Source organism: Vigna unguiculata, chromosome 1 (genome assembly GCF_037176805.1).
Source record: "Vigna unguiculata cultivar grain cowpea cultivar isolate G323 ecotype 2 chromosome 1, ASM3717680v1, whole genome shotgun sequence".
NCBI lineage: Eukaryota > Viridiplantae > Streptophyta > Magnoliopsida > Fabales > Fabaceae > Vigna > Vigna unguiculata.
In genome coordinates this window covers 13,359,561-13,382,626 of record NC_140792.1, presented here as the reverse complement: position 1 = coordinate 13,382,626, position 23,066 = coordinate 13,359,561, and the positions used below count along the sequence as shown (strand labels likewise).

General features: G+C 34.6%; 3 protein-coding genes and 2 pseudogenes across 4 annotated transcripts; 3 read left to right on the top strand and 2 right to left on the bottom strand.

Moving 5' to 3' along the window:
• On the top strand, window positions 1-2,036 carry LOC114194371 (1-aminocyclopropane-1-carboxylate oxidase homolog 1-like). The gene is made up of 3 exons (XM_028084584.2): window positions 1-614; window positions 815-1,136; window positions 1,614-2,036. Exons 1-3 carry the CDS (start codon window positions 100-102, stop codon window positions 1,863-1,865), a joined length of 1,089 nt encoding a protein of 362 aa, XP_027940385.1. The 5' UTR covers window positions 1-99; the 3' UTR covers window positions 1,866-2,036.
• A 443-nt stretch (window positions 2,037-2,479) lies between these two features.
• Window positions 2,480-3,655, bottom strand: LOC114188433 (1-aminocyclopropane-1-carboxylate oxidase homolog; annotated as a pseudogene).
• Window positions 3,656-4,084: 429 nt separating this feature from the next.
• On the bottom strand, window positions 4,085-6,476 carry LOC114174116 (1-aminocyclopropane-1-carboxylate oxidase homolog 1-like). Of its 2 annotated transcripts, none has more exons than XM_028058888.2 (3): window positions 5,771-6,476; window positions 4,905-5,226; window positions 4,085-4,538 (listed from the first exon to the last, which is right to left on the bottom strand). In XM_028058888.2, exons 1-3 carry the CDS (start codon window positions 6,313-6,315, stop codon window positions 4,467-4,469), a joined length of 939 nt encoding a protein of 312 aa, XP_027914689.1. In that variant the 5' UTR covers window positions 6,316-6,476; the 3' UTR covers window positions 4,085-4,466. The 2 variants fall into 2 exon arrangements, with proteins under 2 accessions (XP_027914689.1, XP_027914681.1); XM_028058880.2 differs by having other exon boundaries at window positions 4,085-4,564; window positions 5,771-6,473.
• A 7,997-nt stretch (window positions 6,477-14,473) lies between these two features.
• On the top strand, window positions 14,474-20,415 carry LOC146888721 (uncharacterized; annotated as a pseudogene).
• A 187-nt stretch (window positions 20,416-20,602) lies between these two features.
• On the top strand, window positions 20,603-22,641 carry LOC146888720 (uncharacterized). The gene is made up of 3 exons (XM_085665942.1): window positions 20,603-21,292; window positions 21,488-21,711; window positions 22,128-22,641. The coding sequence occupies exons 1-3, from the start codon at window positions 20,603-20,605 to the stop codon at window positions 22,639-22,641; spliced, it is 1,428 nt and encodes a 475-aa protein (XP_085522068.1).
• The last annotated feature ends 425 nt before the right edge of the window (window positions 22,642-23,066 follow it).

Genomic DNA, 23,066 nt, shown 5'->3' with positions numbered 1-23,066 from the left:
TGGATCACAAAGTGACTTGCAGCCTACCTAATCCAAGACTTTCTCTCTTCACAAAATATTAAGAATCACTATTGGCACCACAACAAAGAGAGAAGGAACATGGGGTTTGAAGTTTCAGACTCTGAGAGGGTGCGTGAACTCAAAAGGTTTGATGACACAAAAGCCGGTGTTAAAGGCCTTGTTGATCATGGGATCACAAAAATCCCAAGATTATTTCATCATCCACCTGATGAACATGTGAAGGTCTCAACTTCAGGCAGCACAGCACAAAGTATCCCTGTTATAGACCTTGCACAAGTTCACAAGGATCCAAGTTTACGCCAAGATGTTATTCACAGAATAAGGGAAGCATCTGAGAAATGGGGTTTCTTTCAAGTGGTCAACCATGGCATTCCTTTGACTGTTCTGGAGGACCTGGAAGATGGGGTACGCAGGTTTTATGAACAAGATATTGAGGTGAAAAAGGATCTATATACCCGGGACCATATGAGACCTTTTGTGTATAATAGCAATTTTGATATCTACACTTCACCAGCACTCAATTGGAGGGACACTTTTCTGTGTTATCTAGCTCCTAATCCTCCCAAACCGCAGGACTTGCCAGAAGTATGCAGGTAAGTTTTTTTATGTACAGTGTCCTAAGTTTTATGCCACTTTAGATAAAGCATCTAAGTAATGCATTGATACCATAAAGGTTTTCGTACAATATTACATACTTTTTGTAATTATTACTTAAAAAGTATAGTTCTTAAGATAATTTATTGGATGAAAGTTTAGCTCATACTGTGTGCATATTGTGTGCATATTCTTGTAGGGATATACTTCTGGAATATGGAACACATGTGATGAAACTTGGAATTGCACTGTTTGAATTACTATCAGAAGCTCTAGGGCTGGATAAAAACCATTTAAAAGACATGGGTTGTGCTGAGGGGCTTCTTTCACTCTGCCACTACTACCCTGCTTGCCCCGAACCAGAATTAACTTTGGGAACCACCAAGCATTCTGATAATTGTTTCCTCACAGTACTTCTGCAAGATCATATTGGTGGTCTTCAGGTTCTTTTTCAGAACACATGGATTGATGTAGCCCCAGAACCTGGGGCTCTTGTAGTTAATATTGGTGATTTTCTCCAGGCAAGTGCTTTATTCTTACAGTAAATTACACTAATTACTCCCCAGTTTTTTGAAATTACAAACTTTTCCTATTTCTGTTACATTATTGGGGAACTAAGAATAATATTTTTCAAATAATTAAGTAGATTATAGTAATGCATGAGGACTGTCACTGTAATAATGTTCTTCAAACAATCAATGGAGTTAGTACAGTAATAAAAGAAACTAAGATAAGTAATTGGTATAGTTTACCCTTTTCTTTCATTCTTCCTTCCAAGCCACTAAAATTTTTCATATTTCATGATACTTCTAGCAAATATTTCGTGAAATTTTAAAAATTCAGATAAGAATCTAAAGAAGACTTATTTCTAGCAATCTAAAATAGAAAATCTGTTAGAAAAGTCCTAGGAGATATAGTTGACAACTTTACAATTCTTATGATATGTCCATTGAATTTAAATGAGTGTAACATGATTACTTTTTTTTCTTGAACTGCAGGTTTTGACAAATGACAGATTCAACAGTGTAGAACACAGAGTACTGGCAAATCTCATAGGTCCAAGAATATCTGTTGCATGCTTTTTCAGCGAAGGTATTAAATCATCAGAGAAACTCTACGGACCTATAAAAGAGTTATTATCAGAAGACAATCCTCCCAAATACAGAGAATTCACAGTTAAGGAATATGTGCGCTACTACATGGATAAAGGCCTTGATGGGATCTCTGCTCTTCATCACTTCAGGATTTGAGTTGGATTGATGTGGTTGAATTACCACAATAGATGCATTAGAAATTCAAACATTTATCAAGCTCAATATGATTATTATCGTATTCTCGGACTGAAATATTGTAGTGTCACTTGTCTTGTTATTTTGGAACTTGCTGTTTGGAAATATAACCGTTCATGTTCTACGTTGCAACCCACAGTTCTTTATCTCTTCCTTCTGCGAAATTTTAACTGTTCTTAGGAAACCTAGTTTACACGAAATTAGATTTTGATATATTGGTTTCTCGATTTCCTTTTGGAGGTCGTCCTTGTCCATACCGTAGACAACAAACTCTCTTGTGAAAAAAGTTGATCCACTTCCCGTCGATATTTTGTTATTCCTACAATTAACAATATAATTTACAGACTTACGGTTGGAAATTTGAAAAAGAAAAAACAAAATTTGCTTGATGAAGAACAAATGAATATCTGATCATGTTAATTTAAAATAAAAACATTTCAATTTATAAAACTTAAGAATAACTTCCCACTACCATTGTGATTCTAGAAATAACAAATTTTGAATGTAGACATGTTTCAATCCTGAAGTATTTCACTAACACTCAGGATCTGCAAACACCAATATGTTGTCTTAGAAGCTCAAACCTATTGATTGGAAGTGCTTTCCAAACAAATAAGCCTTACATGTCATTTTCTTGGACTTCATTTGCAGTATCCCTTGGTGGTGATAATGCCTTAGCCTCTTGTGGCAAACTAATGTAATGTTCTCCTTGCTGGAAAAACACATTGCTCCTCCTCCAATGTAATTTTCTCTTTAATTTTTTTACATTAAAATATTCTAATTCGTTGCATCTCTAATCAAGCAAAAATTGTCTTCAAAAGCAACTTTGAAACCTTTTTCAATCAATTGGCCAACACTGAACAAATTTTGTTCTGAGTGCTCTCTGTTTTCCATAGTTAATGCACGCTCAGGACATTGAGGGTAATAGTTGCACAGAACAAGTAGCCCTTCAGCACAACCCTTCTTTTAGGTCAAAATGATCAAGCCCAAGAGCCTTTGACAGTAACTCAAATAAAGCATAACCAAGAACCATTATTTTGAGTATTCAACCACAATACCTCTGCAAGTGTAATGATATTATATAACAATTTGAATACTGTGTCAGGAAATTGTAATACTTGCAAGTATGAATAATTTTAAAAGTGCTATTACAATTATCACAAACCTACAAACTGCAGGAATCACGAGTGTAGTACTCTTTCCTAACCTCTGCATCTTGCTGGTGAAACATGCGATTTCCTTTGGTCATTTCATCCAAAACTGGAGTTGGAATTCCATGATTTATGACCCGAAAAAAACCCCACTTCTCACATGCATATCTAACTTTTCCCACAACACCATCTCTCAAATTAGGATCATCATGGATGCCAGTGAGGTCAATTATGGGGATACTGATCTTTGAATTCGATGCACTTACTAAGCCACAAGAGAGATCATTAGAGTGCTCGCAATATAACATACGTGGAACTTTTTATACACCGTTTTCTACACTCCTTGAACACCAGCCTTTGAATCATCAAATGCCATGAGTTCACTTTTCCTGTCATAACTTGAACTGTTTCTGCCTCCGACTCACGCGTGCCTGTTACTACCATTTTGCAATGCCTCAAATATGAGTAATGAATGTAACTATCAAGAGTTCATAACATCAGGATTGAAAAGTCTGTATATGGAATAGATGATGAAGAATGTTTTCTTTGGAATTTTCCGTAAAAGGTGAATAAATTAGTGGCATCCTTGTTGATTTCCAAAATCCCGTCCACAAAGGATAACTAAATTATTGAACAAAGGCTGTTCAATATCTTAACAAGAATCATTGTTATGAGGAATTATTTTGCTTTAATTTTGATTATAAACTTATTTTAGTACCTTCTTTACTCATAAGTCATATATGATAAGTTCATTCAATTAGCTTTGTGGGTGTTTCAAACATGCATAATTATTGTTTTAGTCTGTGACCAATGAAGTTTGAATGTGTGTACTAAAGAAAGAGGACAGAAAAAAGTTTGACACACGTTTATCAATCTTTAGTGGTTTTACACGTAAGGTCGCAATGGGAAGGTATCTTATCTCAGTTGTAATCCAATTATGTGTGTGCAAGAAGGAACGGTTAAGAGCTTGTACTCTAACGACTGAGGTAGACGGGCTTGTGAAATTGTCCAACATTAGAAATACCAAAATCAGACTCAAGTGCACATGGCATCCCACATGAGCTTATATTATAAAACCAAAGTACATAGTTTATTTCTGTAATATGAACATATACGTTTTTTCAAAGCATGCAATATAACTTCGTTTTTAGTTCTTGAAGCCACATGGTCTTGTACCAAAGTCTAGTAGTAGAATGAGATAAAGCACAAGTCATTCTTAAAATATCAAGTGTTGCATGAATTTGCACAAAATCACAACTTCAAGAATGATATTGAAGAAGCTCCAAGGCGTTTTGAGTATTGATGCGCCAGGTAGTCTTTTAAAGAAGTTTCTCTGTACACTGGTGGATTGTTTTCAGATAACAGTTCTTTGATTGGACCAAAGACTTTTGAGACACCCTCTGCTGACTGATCACCAATTCCAAAAAAGGATGCGATTGATGTTCTTGGGCCAAGATTGTTTGCTAAAACTCTGTGTTGAACACTGATAAATTTGTCATTACTCACTAACTGCACACACAAAAATATCACAAAACTTTAAGTAATCCTTAAACTTATTTCATATTTAATTATATAGAAACTCATTTAAAGCATGGGATTATTTTGAATCCAATTGAAATTCCTGATTTCATTTACTTGTTTTGTTTTCCAATTCAATTAAAGTTATCAGCCGATTATATTAATGACCTTGTGCATTAACACTTGTGTTTATATTAATACAAACAGAAACAATATGTTAGTATTTTGCATTACATTTCAAACTAACATTCTTTGCTGTAAAATACACCATAGCTAAAGAAAAGTATTTAAAATGTTGAATGGCAATGTTGTTCATGCATGATCAGCGCACCTGCATAAGATCTCCGATGTTCACTACAAGAGCTCCATGTATTGCAGGTACATCAATCCATTTATTTTCGTGAAGAATTTGAAGACCACCCATTTGATCTTGCAAAAGTATTGTCATGAAGTCACCATCTGTGTGCTTACTAGTTCCCATAGCTAACTCTGGCTCAGGGCACGCTGGGTAATAGTTACCCAGAAGAACAAGTCCTTCTTCACATTTCATTTCTTTAAGGTGCAAACGATCAAGCCCAAGAGCCTCTGAAACTAACTCAAACAAAGTAGAAGCAAGTGCCATTACTTTTGTTGAGTACTCAGGTACAATATCTCTGCAATTGAAGAACATTAGTTGTTTTAATATACCAAAGAAGTTTGATTCATTTGACTTTTTCTCTTTTTATCTTTTTTAAAAAGTAGATTTTAAGTTTAATTTGACCTTATCTCTACAACATGGATTAAATATTTATGGGTACTCCAATAATATGACAGATGACATGATAGGTCCAATAAACAATAAATTTTACTAAAATGAACTATAAATAACTTTGATACTGTATCAAGAAGTGAATTTTAAATCTAACCTAAAGTTACAAAATCAGTTTGTAAAGTCATGTTTACACCGGCTATATATACCGTAATTTTGCTTAAAAGTCTGATCTAAGATTTTCTGCAATAAATTGGAAAGCAGCAAGACACTTACTAAGGCAAGGACAGGATGATTAAGGAATAAACTAGTGAATTTATCATATTTCCGTCACCAAACTAGAATTGTTGTGTAGATATCATCACCGATATGAGACTATCCTAAGAAATTATTCAAAAGTTGAAGTCACGAGTCGAAAGACCGATGTTAAAGAAAATATCACCACAAACCTACAAACTTGGGGCAACTCTTCAGCTTTGGGTGGATTAGGTGTCCAGAAAAATATGATGGTGTCCCTCCAATCAGTAGATGGGTCTTGGTAAAGACTGTAGTTGGAAAAATAAACAACTTTCTTGCTCAAATCACGTGTGTAGTACGTTTTCCTCACCTTTGCATCTTGTTCATGAAACCTGGAAATTCCTTTGATCATCTCGTTCAAAACATGAGTTGGAATTCCATGATTTGTAATTTGAAAGAAGCCCCAGTTCTCACTTGCATTTCTAACTTTCATCACAACAGCATCTCTCAAAGTGGGGTCATCATGGATGCCTGTGAGATCAATGGTTGGAATAGCAAATTTTGAGTTTGATTCCGTGGTAAAGTCTTCACTGAGATTAGATCTTGAACTATAGAAAATAGGTGGAACCTTTGTCACACCATTTTCTACCAGTCCTTGGACACCCACCTTCGAAAAATCAAATGCATTGAGTTCACTTCTTCTGTCATAGCTGGGAACTGTTCCTGCCTCCAACTCTTTTGTGTTTGTGGCCACCATATTTTGAAGCTATCAATGTATCAAAGTTGTGACGAAAGTAACTGCGAAGGGTTCAAAGGATTGAGGAGGAGCAGAAGAAATAGAGAAATGTCTTCATTTCAAATTTCCCTGAATAAACTACAGACATGGAAAATTATATCACTCAAGCAGCATCGCTTCAGTAAGTGGACTAGATAAGCTTTTTTATTTGTATCTCATTGAATCATATCACTGTGCACCTAAATTAAAATTGCAAAATAATTATTTTAGTTCTGTAACAATTTAATATCACACAATAATTAAAAATTCTGATTTCGTGTCTGAACATTCAAATGTGACCACTACGTCCTGTTAATAAGTTTTTGATGTCTATTTTATCATCTTAATGTCCAAAAATCAATTTAATATTGAATTATTCTTACAAGGTTAATTTAATATTAAATTATAAATTTCCAGAACTAATTTATTATTAAGTTACACAACAAAAATATAGTGTCACACTTTTTACATGATTAAAGATTAAGCTATAATTACTTATCTAGTTTCCTAATTTTTTTGTTTGGTTCGACTTGATCGGTTGCTTCAATTTAGTTCCACAATTATTTAAAAAAATTCAATTTTATCTTTTCTTTAAGTTGAATTAACATTGTGTTTATACATACCACATGTTAAACTGTAAAATTTTAATTTTTTTTTTTAATTTTTTAATTATTTTTTTCTAAAAATTTATAAATTATCACGTATCAGGTTATTATGGTATCACGTGACAATTTCGAATTGTAATAGGTAACAATAGTAATAAATATTTTCAATTTAATACTCTAAATGTTCGATTCAATTTATTAACCATATTTTCTAAAACGATTCAATTTCTATCGTTCAAAATGATCACCGGTCTAATTTTAAAAACTTGAGAATTAATTACATGTATAAATGAAATCTTTGTTTGAAATGATATAAAATACAATTTAATTTAAAGATCTATTATTGGGGGATGAACCCAAAAGATGACAAACAGGCGATACAAAATTAAAGTGAAGTACTGACAGCGATTTCCTATTATTGGTGGTCCTTTCTATCACCATTTCCATTATTTTTTTATTTCTTGTTGCATTTGAAAATAAAAAACCCACATTTTAGTTATAGTTCGAGTGGAATTGATTTAATTTTGATTTTAGTTTTAGAAAGGATTTAATTTGTGAGAATAGAAAACCAAGGATTGAATTATAGTTTGAATATTTTTTACAAGAAGATAATTAATGTTAGAATTATATTCTTACAATTATTTTTCGAAGCCAGAGCATATAAAAATAATATACAATATAAATAAATGAAAAGAACTGGACAACAAAAATTAATTGAGTGTCACTAAACTTGCATTTACACAAACTGTATTTACTTCTGAGTTAATTAATTGAGTGTCATTAAACTTATTAATATTATGAAGTAGAATTTGAGTATTTCATAAGTTTGTAACCATTCCATGTTAGTCTCTTGACTATTATTTGAACTTGTAGCTAATCCAACCTAACCTTTTGAGTACCTTTTTAATAAGTCACTCTTGACTCAATCAGTTCTTTCAATAAGTTACTCTTTGCTCAACCTGAGTATCTTTTTGTTTCTCAGCAACTATTGGCTCAACTTGAGTGTGGATTTGTCTTACATCCACTCTTAATGGACCGTACAAATAAAGACTTAACTAAAATGTAGACAATGAAATTGCACGAAAATTATTTGTTCAACACAATTTACAAGTTAAGATGATTATGCAAACAAAAATAAAGAAACAGTAATGTGATGAAATTGAAACCGTATTCTCCGACAATAACACCAAATTTGACTGTTGTCATTATTTCAAATTAACTTACATAAGCATCAAGTTATTTGTTTAGACTTTCAACTATTGTAACATATACAATTAAGACTTTATTTAACTTCACATGTTCTAATGAATGCAAGTGAAATCTTACTCCCTTTTACATTTGTAGTTAAATAAAGAAGTATGTAAATCTGAATTAACCAACCTAGCATTAATAAACTCATCCCCGATCAAACAAATGCAAGTGAAACCTATTACACTATACTCATTCCTACATATACGAAAGAAGTATTGTTTAGTCTTTACAAGTTCAAATAAAATCACATGAAATACTACTTATTCACTTAAATAAAAGGCTATCAAAAACTTATAAGAATTATGACTAAAGGCATAAGATTGATTTCAACACTCAATTTTGAATTTTGTCCAGGTGAACAAAATTTATTTTCATAAATTCAGAAACTAGTTGTTTCAGTAATCCAAAAAATGGAAAACAAAAAAAAAGAAAAATAATTTTTAAAAAATCAAATAAAAGGATTAGTTAATTATTTTGTATTTAACCTTAAAAAATAATTAATTAATTACAAAATTAAAAAAAATATTCTTTTAAATAATAATTTTAAAAATAACATCGAAAATATTAAAAAAATAATAATTAAAATTATTTAAGAAATTTTCTTAAAATAAGAATTTGTTAATGGAAAATGAAAAATAAAAAATAGAAAAAACCTTTTTTTCCAATGGGCCAGTCCAATTTGTATTTTTCTTCATCACTTTCCTATTTTATTTTGGGTCTTTCTTCCTACACCTCCAAGTATTTCTTCTGCACCTCCAAAATTTCTTTAAATTCTCAAAAAATCCTTTGACCATTTAAGGAAATCCATGGACATCACACCCCCAAAATTTATTCCGAATATCGACTTCCGAAAATTAAAATATATGACTTCCGGAAGTCAAAATATATAACCAGAAGTCGACTTCCGGAAGTCAAACTATATCGCTGGAAGTCAACTTCCGAAAGTCAAAATATATCACTGGAATTCGACTTTCAGAAGTCAAAATATATCACCAGAAGTCGACTTCCGGAAGTCAAAATGTATCACCAAAAGTCAACTTCCGGAAGTCAAAAATTATTATCAGAAGTCGACCTCCGAAAGTCAAAAAAACATTGCCGGAAGTCAAAAAATTAATTCTATTTTAAATATTTTAATTCTTTTTAAAAATTATAAAATATATAAATTAAAAGAAAAATTACTTTAGAAAATACAAAATAAGTAAAAAAAATGCTAAATAAAAAATTGAAAAATAATTTAAATTAAAATAATAAAACTTTAAATTAAAAAAAATGAATATATATATATATATATATATATATATATATATATATATATATATGTTCCTGCAGAGACAAATAAGAGAAGTTAGACACAAATATCACCTTACATCAATCCGTAATCTCTCGAGCTAGCTCCTCCTCAGCTTGCGTATCTCATCCGTTAGTGTCACAGGCTGGACCAATGAGGGGTTACCTGCAGAGAGGACTTCGACGGTCAAGTTAGTGAAAAGATTCTCAGAAAGTCAAATCGCTTGATTAGGGGATTAATGAATATATATATATATATATATATATATATATATATATATATATATATATATTATTTTTAGTTAAAGTTTTACTATTTTAATTTTAATTATTTTTCTATTTTATTTTTAATTTTATTTATTTTGTTGATATTATTATAATTATTTTATTTATATATTTAATGTGTATAGTATTTTCTATTTTATTTGATTTTTTTTTTAATTTTATTGAAAATTTAAATATCTAATTTTAATCATATTTTTAAAATTTGTTGAATTTTATTTTTTTATATTTTCAAATTTAAATTTATTTTAATATAATTTATCAAAAATTTAATAAAAATAAAAAAAGAATTAAAAAAAATCATATTTAAAATAATATATATATATATATACATGAAATAATGAAATTTTAAATGTTAAAAAAACGAAAATATATAAATATATATATATATATATATTTTTTTTCTTTTTTTTTTATTTCAAAGTTTTATTATTTTAAAATCAATTTAAATATTAAATAAAATTAAATGAAGTAGAATACATTTTTTATTTTTATTAAGAAATATGAAAACATAAAAAATAAATAATAAACTGAAAAAACAATTAAAAATTAGAAAACATAAATTTTAAAAAGAACTTAAAATATTTAAAATAGTATTAATTTTTACTTCCATCCTACAATTTTCATTCACTAACAGGGGTTCTTGTCTTACTTAAAAATTGTCAAAATCCTCAACTCATCCACACATGAGGAGTTAAGCATTAATATGTGGGGAATAGTGTTGTAGATTCTGGACTGCATCTTTTTAAAAGTTTGAAATATCGTATTGTCATCACACATTGTAGGGATTGACACACATTTTCCTTCATACAATTTCCATAACCTAAAAACTGAATATCCACCATCAAACGTGTTTCTGGTGCTTCAAAATTGTCAAAATCTTCAACTTATCCGTAAGTGGGGAGTAAAGAATTAATATGTGGGAAATACCATTGTAAATTTTGGACTGCAAGTGTATATTTAAAAAAATTTAAATATGGTATTGTGATCACACAATTCAGTCTCTTAAACAAATTTTCCATCATATAATTTCCGTTATCTGTCGTGGGTGCTTGTCTTACTTAACAATTGTCTAAATCCTCAAGTCATCCGTAAGTGGGGAGTCAAGAATTAATATGTGGGAAGTAGTGTTCCAAATTATGAATTGCACTTGCAGGTGGTTACAAAAATTAAATTATCTTTTTATGATAACACAATGTAGTCACTGACACACATTTTTCTTCATACAATTTTCCTAACCTAAACATTGAATATCCACCATCAAATGTGCATATTTAAAAAAAATAAAATAGGGTGAACTTTTGGTGGTGACATTTAATTTTTTCTTTTTTTAAAGTACTGCAATTGATGACCAAAATATCCAACATAACTCCCCATTTCTACCATTACAACTGCCCACATAAGTCATGATTAACTTTGGAGACTTTTTTTCATGTACACCATGCAAAGAAGACGCTATTAAACCAATGACGTAAGTTCAGATACGACATCAAATATTAATCCATACATAATGTCATAAAAAAATAGGTACTTAGTACTTAAAAAAAAGTTCAAGTAAACACAAATACTTTGTTACATTGCACACACTAAAGTCGTTAATGGAAATTAAGTACTAATCACAAAGATTACTAAACACACTACTCAGACTTCCCTAAACACATAAAGAACTAAGTTTTAGTCATCGATTTATTGCCTGTAGCTGAGTTTATTGCATCCATGTTGTCACTTTCAGGAGGATGTAAGGTCACTGAAAGCTTCATTGGGAGATCATGTGGGAGTGGAAGGAAGAAGGTAACCATGTTGCGAACGTGAGGAGCTTAATTGTTTCATATTGGTCCCCTTCTCCTAACACAGGCTTGTGAAACCATACATCTTTGACTCTTCTTCCCTGATTGCAGCAACGATAGCTTGCAATTTCTTCTTTCAACATCTGTAAATTCATAGTAGTAGACACATAAAAAGCACAATTAATACGACCTTCATAGTTAATAGCAACAAGAAAACTATTGTGAATGTTATTCTCGTGATGGATCACCATCCTTGTTTTGGTAATAAACAGTTATGGTTATGAACTAAACGACCTAATAATTTATAAGCGGATTGGTTACTTGATAGTCAAAAAAAATCTTGACCCCTCCATTAAAGTGGGTTCACGTGACAAAGTAAAGTGGGATAAAGCTTGATTGACATTCATCGTGCAGTGTGTATATTAACTATGCATGTGATGTTGGTATCACGTGATGACATTGACTAAAGCCTACCACTTATCAGGTTCAGTGCTTTTAATTTTAACTTGACATATCACATGCCAAATAATTAAAGCTGCAACACATAGGGAAAATCACTACATCACTAACCACTATGAAAAACAATCCAAGGTTGTTTTGCAAAATGGATCTAAATCTTGTGCGTTCGATTAGTCTACTTTGAATCTAAACCATTAGCATAAACAAACAAAAATTGTCATTGTTGTAACCTACACTGAGCCATTCAGGCTATAAATAATGTCCTTCATCAATTCATTCATCAATCTAATCAAGTAAGTGCAAACTCCTACCCCAAAAATGACATCTACAACATTCACTGTGTTGATGTACTTCAATGGCAACATCTATGTTGAAGATACCTATTCCGATAAATTCATTAGCTCCAACACGGCATGGGTGACCATAACAAATACCATGACGCTGTCCCAACTTAAGCAGGCAATCTTCAAGGAATTCAATTGTGCAACATTGGACGACTATGAAGTAGACTTACGTTACAAGTTATCGATCTTCATATCGGGCGACATTACATACTACCGATCTTGTACGATGTGTGGAGATGACGATGTTGAGTCCATTTTTTACATGGGAATGGCAAAAGCATGTCATCTTTCAATTGAGATAATGGCGTTTATTACAGCAAGACAAAACAACACAATCCATGACGAAGTTTATTTTGATTTTTCTAATAACTTCAACATGTCCCTCAACTTAGATTGAGGTTTATATTTTCTTATTTGAAGTATGTATTTTTATTTATGATGTTCTTCTTCATCAAATGTTTATGCAACTTTTAATTTCAATATACAATCATATACCAAACTACTAACCGGTCCGTCTACCTCAATTATTTCTCAAACTCCTACACATCACAACACCCAAAGGTCCTCTCCTCCAGCTATCATAGAAGTTGAAAACCTAGGTCTACCTACAGCATCCTTAGACGCGTTAAGTGAAGATGAGGGCAATATACTTTTTGATCAACATGATGACCATGACCAAACCCTAGATGTCCACCCCATACAACAACAACACCCTCACCCTCACCCTCAGACACATGTCCCCTATAACCCACCACAACACTTCCAATTATATGAAGAATACAACCAGACCCCACACTAGGAATTCCCAAACGCTTATGACCACCACACAATGTTGCATGACAACTTTGAGCACGATGTTGGTACATTGACCCAAGGAATGAGGTTTCTGTAAGACCCAAGAAAAATTAAATAGTTATTTAAATAATTATTTAATTATGGCGGGTAATGGAAACATTTAAAGCAATTAATGTGTGGAACTATGACGTGGATAAGTACTAGCTCAAGTGGTTGAGAGTATTTTATTGTGTGTGAGGACTTGGGTTCGAGTCTTATGTGTGTCAATTGAATGTTATTTAATTTATGCCTTTTTGTTTAATTATATATTGAATGCGTGGCGTGATGATAAATTCCTAAAAAATTGTAGGAGTTATCATGAAAGATGAATTGGTTGAATGGTTGTGAAATTGACTTGGTGAGTGATGGGTTGTAGGTTCAAACCTTGTTGAGAACTAATCAATTTTCTTTTTGCCAAAATTTCGTTAGTATGAATATGAAAGGGTTTAGGAACCCTAGCAGCCAATCGATAGGTAATTCAGAGGGCTGGGAACATCTTGTTAGGGGACTTAATTAACCATTAAACCTTCATTATATTTAATTTTCGTTTTGGTGGTAAAAAGGGTAATTAGAGAGGTATTGATTCAAGAAAAGAGAGAGAATTAGCAAGAGGAGAGGTATTAGGACTGGAGTGTGAACATTGGGTAGATAACGGTTCGTGTGGGCGTACTGCAGAGAGGAGTTGGAAGGGAAAAACAGTGTGACAGGTGCAAACAAGTGAGGAGGAGGTTTTGCTGCGAGGCACACTCACCAATTCGGGTTTGAGAGCGGGAGATCCAGGTAAGGGGAGTTGCTCTATGTGTTTTCTTTTAGTTATATCAATTACACTGTGTCGCATGATCGAAATTGCATGTTATCTGTTAGTTTGTGCACTGTTTCATCGAAGTTTTTGGTTTTTTTTTCCAGAAACCGCCTGGCGGTTCAATCCCTACCGCCAGGCGGCACATCAGTGATGAGCCTTGTTCTTGTTTTGGTTTGAATCGCCTGGCGGCGATGAATTCCTGCCAGGTAGCGCGACATCGTTCTCGGTCTTTGTTGTTGTTTGTTGCTATTCGTGCAAGTGCGTATGTGTTTTCTGTGGTTGATGTGAGTGAGTTCTATTGGATACCTTTTTGGACCGAAATGGATTACCAAATTAAGGAATGGTAAGGGTTGAGGGATGATAATGTGTGAATTGATTTGGGTTGCACATGAGGGTGAATATAAAGCCACTTTTATGAATCAAATTGAGAGTAGAAAGTTAGTATGTAATGCAAGTATGGTTGCATCTTGGTGACTGAAATTGGTAGGGATGGAAATTGGAAAATGGACTGAGTACGTGATAGGAATGGAGAATCCTGTGATTCTGCAGAACACTGGTGTACCGCCTGGCGGCAAGCAGCACGCCGCCAGGCGACGTGGGTGCAAGTACATCTTTTGCGTGCTTAAAAGAGGGAGAAGAGGGTGGAAGTGAGTAGAATTGGGATGAGTCATGTTTTTAGACAAATATTGATAAAGTTGTAAGAGATAAATAACCTGTAGTATAAAATTAGGGAAATTGGATTAAGTATGAAGGCATGAGCATGATATGGTAAGATTGTAAGAAGTGTAATTTGAAATAGTAAGAACAAGAATTTTAGTGACAAGTCTCAGATTTGAATGAACACACTTATTGGTGTCGCAGCTGGAATAAGAGATAGTTGGATTAAGATTTGAGGTTATACCTATGATTTGTGTAGAATGAATTATGAATTAACTGAGTAGGAAGTGTGGTACTGTGATAAAGCAATTTGAGTAGAGAATGTGGTATGGGAAAATATACTATGTGGCTTTTATTAGGAAATAGGAGAGCTTACGGTATAATGTTGGAAGAAATTGGTGCATTGTAGGTGTGATAGGGAGTTTGGAATGGGAGTTATAGGTACTGTAATCAGTCAAGAGGTTGGCTAGGAAATCCAGAATGAGAGTGGGGTTAACCAATATTGTTTTGCTACCTTGGAGAGATTAAGGAAGTGTGGGATAATTTGAAAAAGAGACGAAAACATGACTGGTATGGTACTGTCACAGCGCCTGGCGGTTGGACTGGGTGCGCCAGGCGGTCGAAGACCTAAAAAGGGGGTCTGCAGAGGTTGGCGCCTGGTGGTGAGGTGAGATCTGCCAGGCGGACATGAGGCAATGAGCTTTCTGTTCGAGGACATAGCGCCTGACGGTGGGACGTAAACTGCCAGGTGGCCTGAACCTGTTTCGCTAGGCGGTGCTGGGTGATGCGCTAGGCGCTTGCGTATCAGGTTATGAGTTGTGTGTGTTGCTTTTAACTGACAATGACACTATGCTTGGATCGGGAGATGCTGTGCCATGAGCGGGTAGGCTCATAGATGGTGGTTAACATGTGATGATATGAGCGGGGAGGTTCATATCCAGTTACTCTCACGTGGGGATACGACCGAGGTAGGTTCGCATGTTCCGTGCTCATGGTTGAGAGATGCCACATGCGGGGAGGTACGGGGCTGGTGGATCACATGTGTTGGACTACGGGCAGGCAGGTTCGTAGAGCAGGACTACGAGCGAGGAGGTTCGTAGAGCAGGACTACGAGCGGGGAGGTTCGTAGAGATAGGACCACGAGCGGGCATGTTCGTGTGAGCATCATATTCTCGAGTCCAAGGCTAACCTGTTGTGTGATCTGAAGGCTACAAAGCCTTGGGGTTAAGGTCTTGGCCAAGAACTATGTAGAATGAATAAGATGCGTGTATGATTTATTTTGCATATTGTATACCTGTTATTTTATTTTTCTCAACTCACCCTTTCTGTTTGTGTGTGGCGATGATCGTGTGATTCGTTACACGGGAGCAGATGTTGAAATAGGTGGAGCTGAGGATGTCCAGCCGACGGAGTGAGGGCTAGCTTTGGGATTAGAGCTAGGGTTTTTTTCTCTCATGTATTTACTATATTTTATTATGAACATGAATTTTGGAAACTTGTAACACTTTAATGTTTATGTTATGAGTTTTGGCGCGTGCTTTTCATGAATTTAAATTTTCCCACGTTGGGAGTATTATTAATGCGACTTTTGATTTAATTTATTTTAAGTAATATTCCTTAGGGATGTTACAGTTTCAAACAAAGGAACAACTTCTAGATGCTTTAAATAGGTACCACATAACAAACCATTGCATCTACAAGACCACACACTCAAACACGACAAGGTTGAGGGTGCAATGTGTGCAACACGTGTGTCCTTGGAAATGTCAGGCAATATTACGTACAAGGGACCAAGTGTGGTAAATTAGACAGGTTGAAGGTGTGCACACATGTGCAACACAACTCATAACGCAAGACCATAGGCACATGGGCTCAAGAATAATATCTCAACATGTAAGGCAAATAGTGGAGTCAGACCCATCCACACCAATTGCAACAATAATTTCTTTCATCCAGACCTCTATGGGATATAACACAACCTACAGAAAGGCATGGTTGGCGAAACAACAAACAATTGAAGATGTGTACGAAAATTGGGAACAATCTTACAACCGATTGTCGTGCCTACTACAAGCCATGCAAACTTATTTGCCTGGGATTGTATACAAGTTGAAAACTAGTCCAATTACAAACGGGGAGGAGGTCCTAGAAAACCAACAACACTTTCGAAGAGTGTTCTGGACATTCAAACCATGCATTGATGGCTTCCCATTTTGCAAACCAATAGTGCAAGTGGATGGAACCTTCGTTTATGGAAGGTATAAGGGTACCCTTCTAGTAGCTGTTGCACAAGATGGGAGAAATAACATTTTCCCATTGCATTTGCTATAGTAGAGGGTGAAACTGCCGAAGCTTGGTTTTTTTTCCTTAAAAACCTAAGGACACACGTTACGCCTCAACAAAATTTGTGCTTAATGTCAGACCGCCACAATTCAATCAGTGCAGCATTCAACAGGCCCAGTAGTGGCTGGACTGAAGGGAACTGTGTGCAAGTGTTTTGTATTCGACACATTGCACAAAATTTTACAAAAAGATTCAAGAATACAACTCTGAAAAAGGACCTCGTCAACATGGGTAAGTTATTACATGTAAATTTGTCTTTTTCATTTTTTTGGCTGTTAATTTTTCACACCCATTATTAGAAAATAAATTCTTATAATTATATTTGTAGCGTACGCATTGATGGAGCCACGTTGTAACTACTACTACAACATCATTAGAGGAGACAACCCAGAAGCAGCAGCTTGGGTAGACCAAATTCCAAGGGAACAGTGGTGTCTTGCATATGATCAAGGAAGAAGGTGGGGCCACATAACAACGAATCTAGTTGAAGTAATAAATTCTGTCTTGAAGAAGACAAGGAATTTGTCAATTTCATCCATAATATTGGCCACGTACACCAGGTGCAACACATACTTCACAAAAAGAGGTAGGCAAATAACTACAATGGCCAGTGTTGGTCATGTGTACTCTGAATACGTGACCAACTTCCTACACGATGCGGACTCCAAGTCAAACACGCACCATGTCGTTGAATTTGATAGAAATACCACAAGATTCAGAGTGGAAGAGATGGTCAATCCTAGAGAAGTACGTCCTGCAGGAAAATTTGTAGTCAGATTAGATGAAAAGTGGTGCGATTGTGGAAAGTTTCAAAAAATACATCTACCATGTTCACATGTTATTGCAACTTGCAAGCATGCACATCATGACTTCAACATGTACATAAGTCCCCATTATAGAATGGATGTCATCATGAAAGCATATGACAATTTATTTGACGAGTTAAGACATGAAGAATATTGGCCACCATACCAAGGGCCAAAGGTTTGGCCTCATCCTACCACAAAAAGGAGCGAGAGGGGTCGTCCTAAATCAAGTAGAATTAGGACTGGGATGGATATTAAGGAAGGAAGACAATCAAAAGAGTGTTCCTATTGTAGAATTGAAGGACACACAAGAAATCATTGTCCTAATAACCCTGTACTTAGATAATTCACATCAAACCACTTAGTTTATGTTGTACTTTTAATTGTATTCAATAAACTTGTACTTGATTCAATTCAATGGTACATATTTTCTTATTATCTTTTATTGTTACTTATTTTACATAAACCAAAAACAAATAACAAAATTATTTAAAATACAATAATGAAATGCTTTTAAATTATTTTAGTTATTTCCATCATTTTTAAAATATTTTTAACAAATTTTCAAAGTTTATAATATACAATTTTTTAAAATTATCAGAAATTAAAAGATAACTGTAATTTTGATATTTATAAACATCTATTAAAAATAACTAATACTACGCAAATTATAAAAATAAATTAAATTGACTTTTATATTTTCAAATTACACATAAAATAACTTACTACACAATACAAAATCTATTTTTAAATCAACAAATTTAAAAAGAAAAAAATATTATTTATTATTTTTTTCTTTCAAATAATACCTAAAATAACTAAAAATACAATACTATATCTATTTCTAAAAAAATATATATTTAACCTTTAATGTAAAATTTTTACAAAAAATAAAAGATAAAAAATAAATCTTATATCTATTTTATTAAAAAAATTAATTCTAATTTATTTAAAAAAAAAACCAAGTTCAGAATTCGGATCCTTGAAGACCGAATTCTGACTTGGAATAAAAAAAATAGGTTTAATTACTCGTAAGGTACCCAATTTGGGTCAAGGGTGTCAATTTGGTATCCGGCGAAAAAAAAGTTTCAATTTGATATCCAAGTTATTTTAAGTGCATCAATCAGGTACATTTTCATTGACGACGTTAGAGTCATTAACGTTGACGAATGAATAGGGTCTGTTGACACAAATATTTGACATGTGGTATGGCACTTATTTCTGACGTGGTATTTTCAAAATAACTAATAAATGAATTTGCGTTTGAATTAAAAAATAAAGTCTTCGAATGTGTTAAGTTTGGAAAGCCGAAAAGGTGAGTGAGAAGTGAGAAGGACTGGAGGAAGAAACGATCGGGGTTTCTGCAAAATCGAAGGGCGAATCGATCGGAGAAGGTGAAATTGTTCGAAGAAGGTGAAATCGTTCGGAGAAGGCGATCAAAGGTATGTTTTTTTGAGACCCCTGTTCTTCGTTCTCTTCAGGGCATGGCTTTAGGGTTTTTTTATGCGAATGCGTTTGCTTTGAAATTGGTGTGTTGGTATGCTTTAGTGTGTTGTTTTTATACGCGTTTGTCGGTTGAATGTGCTTTTTAAGTAATGTGGTTGGGTGTGTATTTGTTTAATCGATTTTGTGGTCCACCGTTTGTGTGAAAGTGACGGTGTTGAAGTTGTGGTCCCCCATTTTAAATTGTTTGTCGGTGTGTATGTGGTATTGACTGTAAATTTGGTATTATTGTTTGGGCAATTTTATAGATTACAGATGGACGACCACTAAAATACGTGGGTGAGAGCAATACCCTGACATGTGACCTAGATAGGTGGAGCTACTTCGAAATAATGTCCATTCTGAAGGAAATGGGGTATGTGAACGTCAAAGAGATGTGGTATTCAGTGGGCGGAGGTTCGGTGTTGGATGGAAGGTTAGAGTTGCTAAGTGATGACAAAGGGGCATGCCATATGGTGAATATTGCCATACTCAATGGCCAAGTGCATCTTTTTGTTGTACACATGGTATTTGAACCTCAGATAGTTCATTTGTTGGAGTATGGTGGTAATGAGGTTACAGTTGATGAAGGAGTTGATGTGTGCTGCTGCAGAGGTAGGAGAAGACGGTGGAGTTAGAGCTGCTGCAGAGGTTGGAGAAGATGTTGGAGTTGGACCTTCTACTGAGGTAGATGGTGGAGTTGGGATTGGATCTACTCCAGTAGTTAATGTGGATGTTGGGATAGGAGGTAGTGCAGCTGTTGGAGAGGATGGTGGAATTGGAGCTGCTGCAAAGGTTGGAAAGGTTGATAGTGGATATGAAGCTGGTGCAGAGGTAGGAGAGGATGATGGTGGAATTAGAGCTGTTGTAGAGGTGGGAGAGGATGATGGTGGCACAAAGGTTGATGATGGTGCAGAGGTTGAGGTAGAAGCTGAGGATAATTCTGCTGTAGAAGTTGGGTTGGATGGTGGTGCAGAGGTGTCCGAGGAGGAATCATCTGAGGGCAGTAGTGAGAGCGATGAAGATTTTGATGTTCATAGTTGGAATGAATATGAGGAGGAATTATCTGCTGCTGAAGGAGATGATGGTCTGTTTGATGTACCTATTGGAGGAGATGATGCATCTGAAGATGAACTTTTTTGAATTCAGAATTAAAGAAGGTAAGGTTGGTGGAGTGAGAGGTTCATCATCCCAAAAGCCCAACCTTAAACTTGTGGACCAAAGAGGATTCTCTGATACAGAATGGCAATCTGAAACATTAGATAGTGATACAAGTGATGAAGATAGAGATAGATATGGGAGTTTTAGTATATTTTCTCAACCAAAAAATATGGAGGACTATAATTGGGAGGAACACTTTACTGATGTAATTAGGACTTATGGGGTGCACAGTGGGAGGAAGCTGAAAATATTTAGAAATGACAAAAGAAGAATTTGTGTTAAGTGTTTAGGTGCGAAGGGTAAGTGCAAGTGGTATGCCTACTGTGCTTACAAGGCTGCCCAAAGCACTTGGCAATTGAGGAAAATAATTAACAACCATACTTGTAGTCGTGAATTCAATGTGAGGCTAATGACTTCTAAAGGGTTGAGTGGACGGTTGGAGAAGACATTAAGAGAGAATCCAGGTGTGAAATTGACTGCCTTGAAAAACAAGATTGGAAGGAAGTGGAATATAGGTGTTTCTAGGTCTATGACCTTCAGGGCAAGGACAATGGCATATACAAACATAGATGGATCATTTAAGGAACAATATAAACGCATTTATGATTATGCAAATGAACTTTTAAGGTCCAATCCGGGGTCAACTGTGAAAGTTCATGTTGAAGAGAATGAAGGGAACCCAATATTCAAAAGACTTTATGTCTGTCTGAAGGCCTGCAAAGACAGCTTTGTCTCTTGTAGGCCCATAATTGGTGTAGATGGCTATTTTTTGAAGGGCAAATATGGTGGTGAGTTGTTGACAACTGTAGGAAGAGATGGAAATGACCAGATGCTCCCTTTGGCATACGCAGTAGTTGAGGTTGAAAATAAGGAGACATGGAATTAGTTTTTGGATTTATTGATTGGAGACCTTGGTGGGCCTGAACTTTGCTGCACTTATACATTTATTTCAGATCAACAAAAAGTAAGTTTATTGACCTTTTTCTGTCACTTTTCAAATTTTTATGCAACTGCTATTCTTTTAATACTGCTATACTTTACATTACTTTGATAGGGACTGCTCCCAGCATTGCAAGAATTGTTACCTGGTGTGGACCAAAGGTTTTGCTTGAGGCACATCTATTCTAATTACAGAAAGAAATTTCGTGGAAAAAATCTGAAGTTGTTGTTATGGAAAGCAGCCTACTGCACACATTCTCAAGCATGGGAGGCAGTCATGAGGGAAATTAAAGAAGTTAATGTAGACGCATTCAAACACTTGTTAGCCATCCCACCAAGGTATGTTGTACTAATTCCTGCAGTACATTGTATATATTGTGAACTGTTTTTGAAGTCAATTTTTTTTTTCAATATAGGTTTTGGTCTAGGTCCAGATTTATAGCCACACCTACATGTGATACTATGGTGAATAATATGTCTAAGGGGTTTAACAGTACAATTCTGGATGCAAGGAGCAAACCAATAATCAGTATGATGGAAGAAATTCAGATTTATCTCATGAAGAGATGGGCAAGCAATAGAAAGAAGATTAGTACATTTGAAGGTACAATCTGCCCATGAATTAAGAAGAGAATGGAAGAGTAGGCAACGAAGACTAAATATTGGCTTCCAAGGTAATACTGATACATTATTGTGATAATGTTACAATTCATTTTGAAATGTGAATTCACTTTATTTTTTTGCACTCATAACAGCTGGTCAGGACAAAGATTGTTTGAGGTGAGTCATATGTCAATGATTGGAGAACAATTTGTGGTTGACATTGACAAACAAGAATGCAGCTGTAGAAAGTGGACCATAACAGCAATCCCATGCTGCCATGCGCTGACTGCTATAAGATTTTTAAATCTGAATGCTGAAGATTTCCTTCCACATTGGTTTCTTGCATCTACTTATGAAGAGACATATTTGTCACTCATATACCCTGTCAACGGACCTCATCTGTGGGAGATGACTACTGCAAATGATGTTTTGCCTCCAACAAAGAGGGTCCTGCCAGGAAGACCGAAAAAGAAAAGAAGATTGGAGGCTTGGGAATTGAGGAAGGATGACACTCAACTGAGACAAGGTGGTACCTTATGTAGAGAAATTGGCCACAAAAGAACAAGCTACCCACATGCTTCTCCTGCACCAGCAGAAACTGCTCCATTTGGAACACAACAAAACACACCTACAGACCCTACTCAACCAAGTAAGAAAACTCCATAAACTGAGCATACTCAACCAAGTCAGCCTACTCCACCAATTCAGTCTACTCAACCAAGTCAGACTACACAAGTCCCACAGCCACACAATGACACTCTTCCAACACAAGCAAGTTAGACTAGTGCAGTCCATCAAATGTAGTCTACTACAACAGCAACCTACAGAGAAAAATTGTCGTTCAGGAGGGGCCCAATACTGAATCCGTGATTGTCCAATACTATGTGAATTTAAATTTTATTTGCTGTTGTGTTTGGAAGATCAAATTGGAAAAAACTTTTGTAATCTGGTGGTGTATTTTGGTTTGTTTTTTTAGAAGCATTATGTATATTGAACATCCACTTGGTACGAACATCAATTACCATCTTTTGAGTAAGCAGAACAATATTCAATGAATATGATATTGGGTAATTATGCACACATTGGCTTAT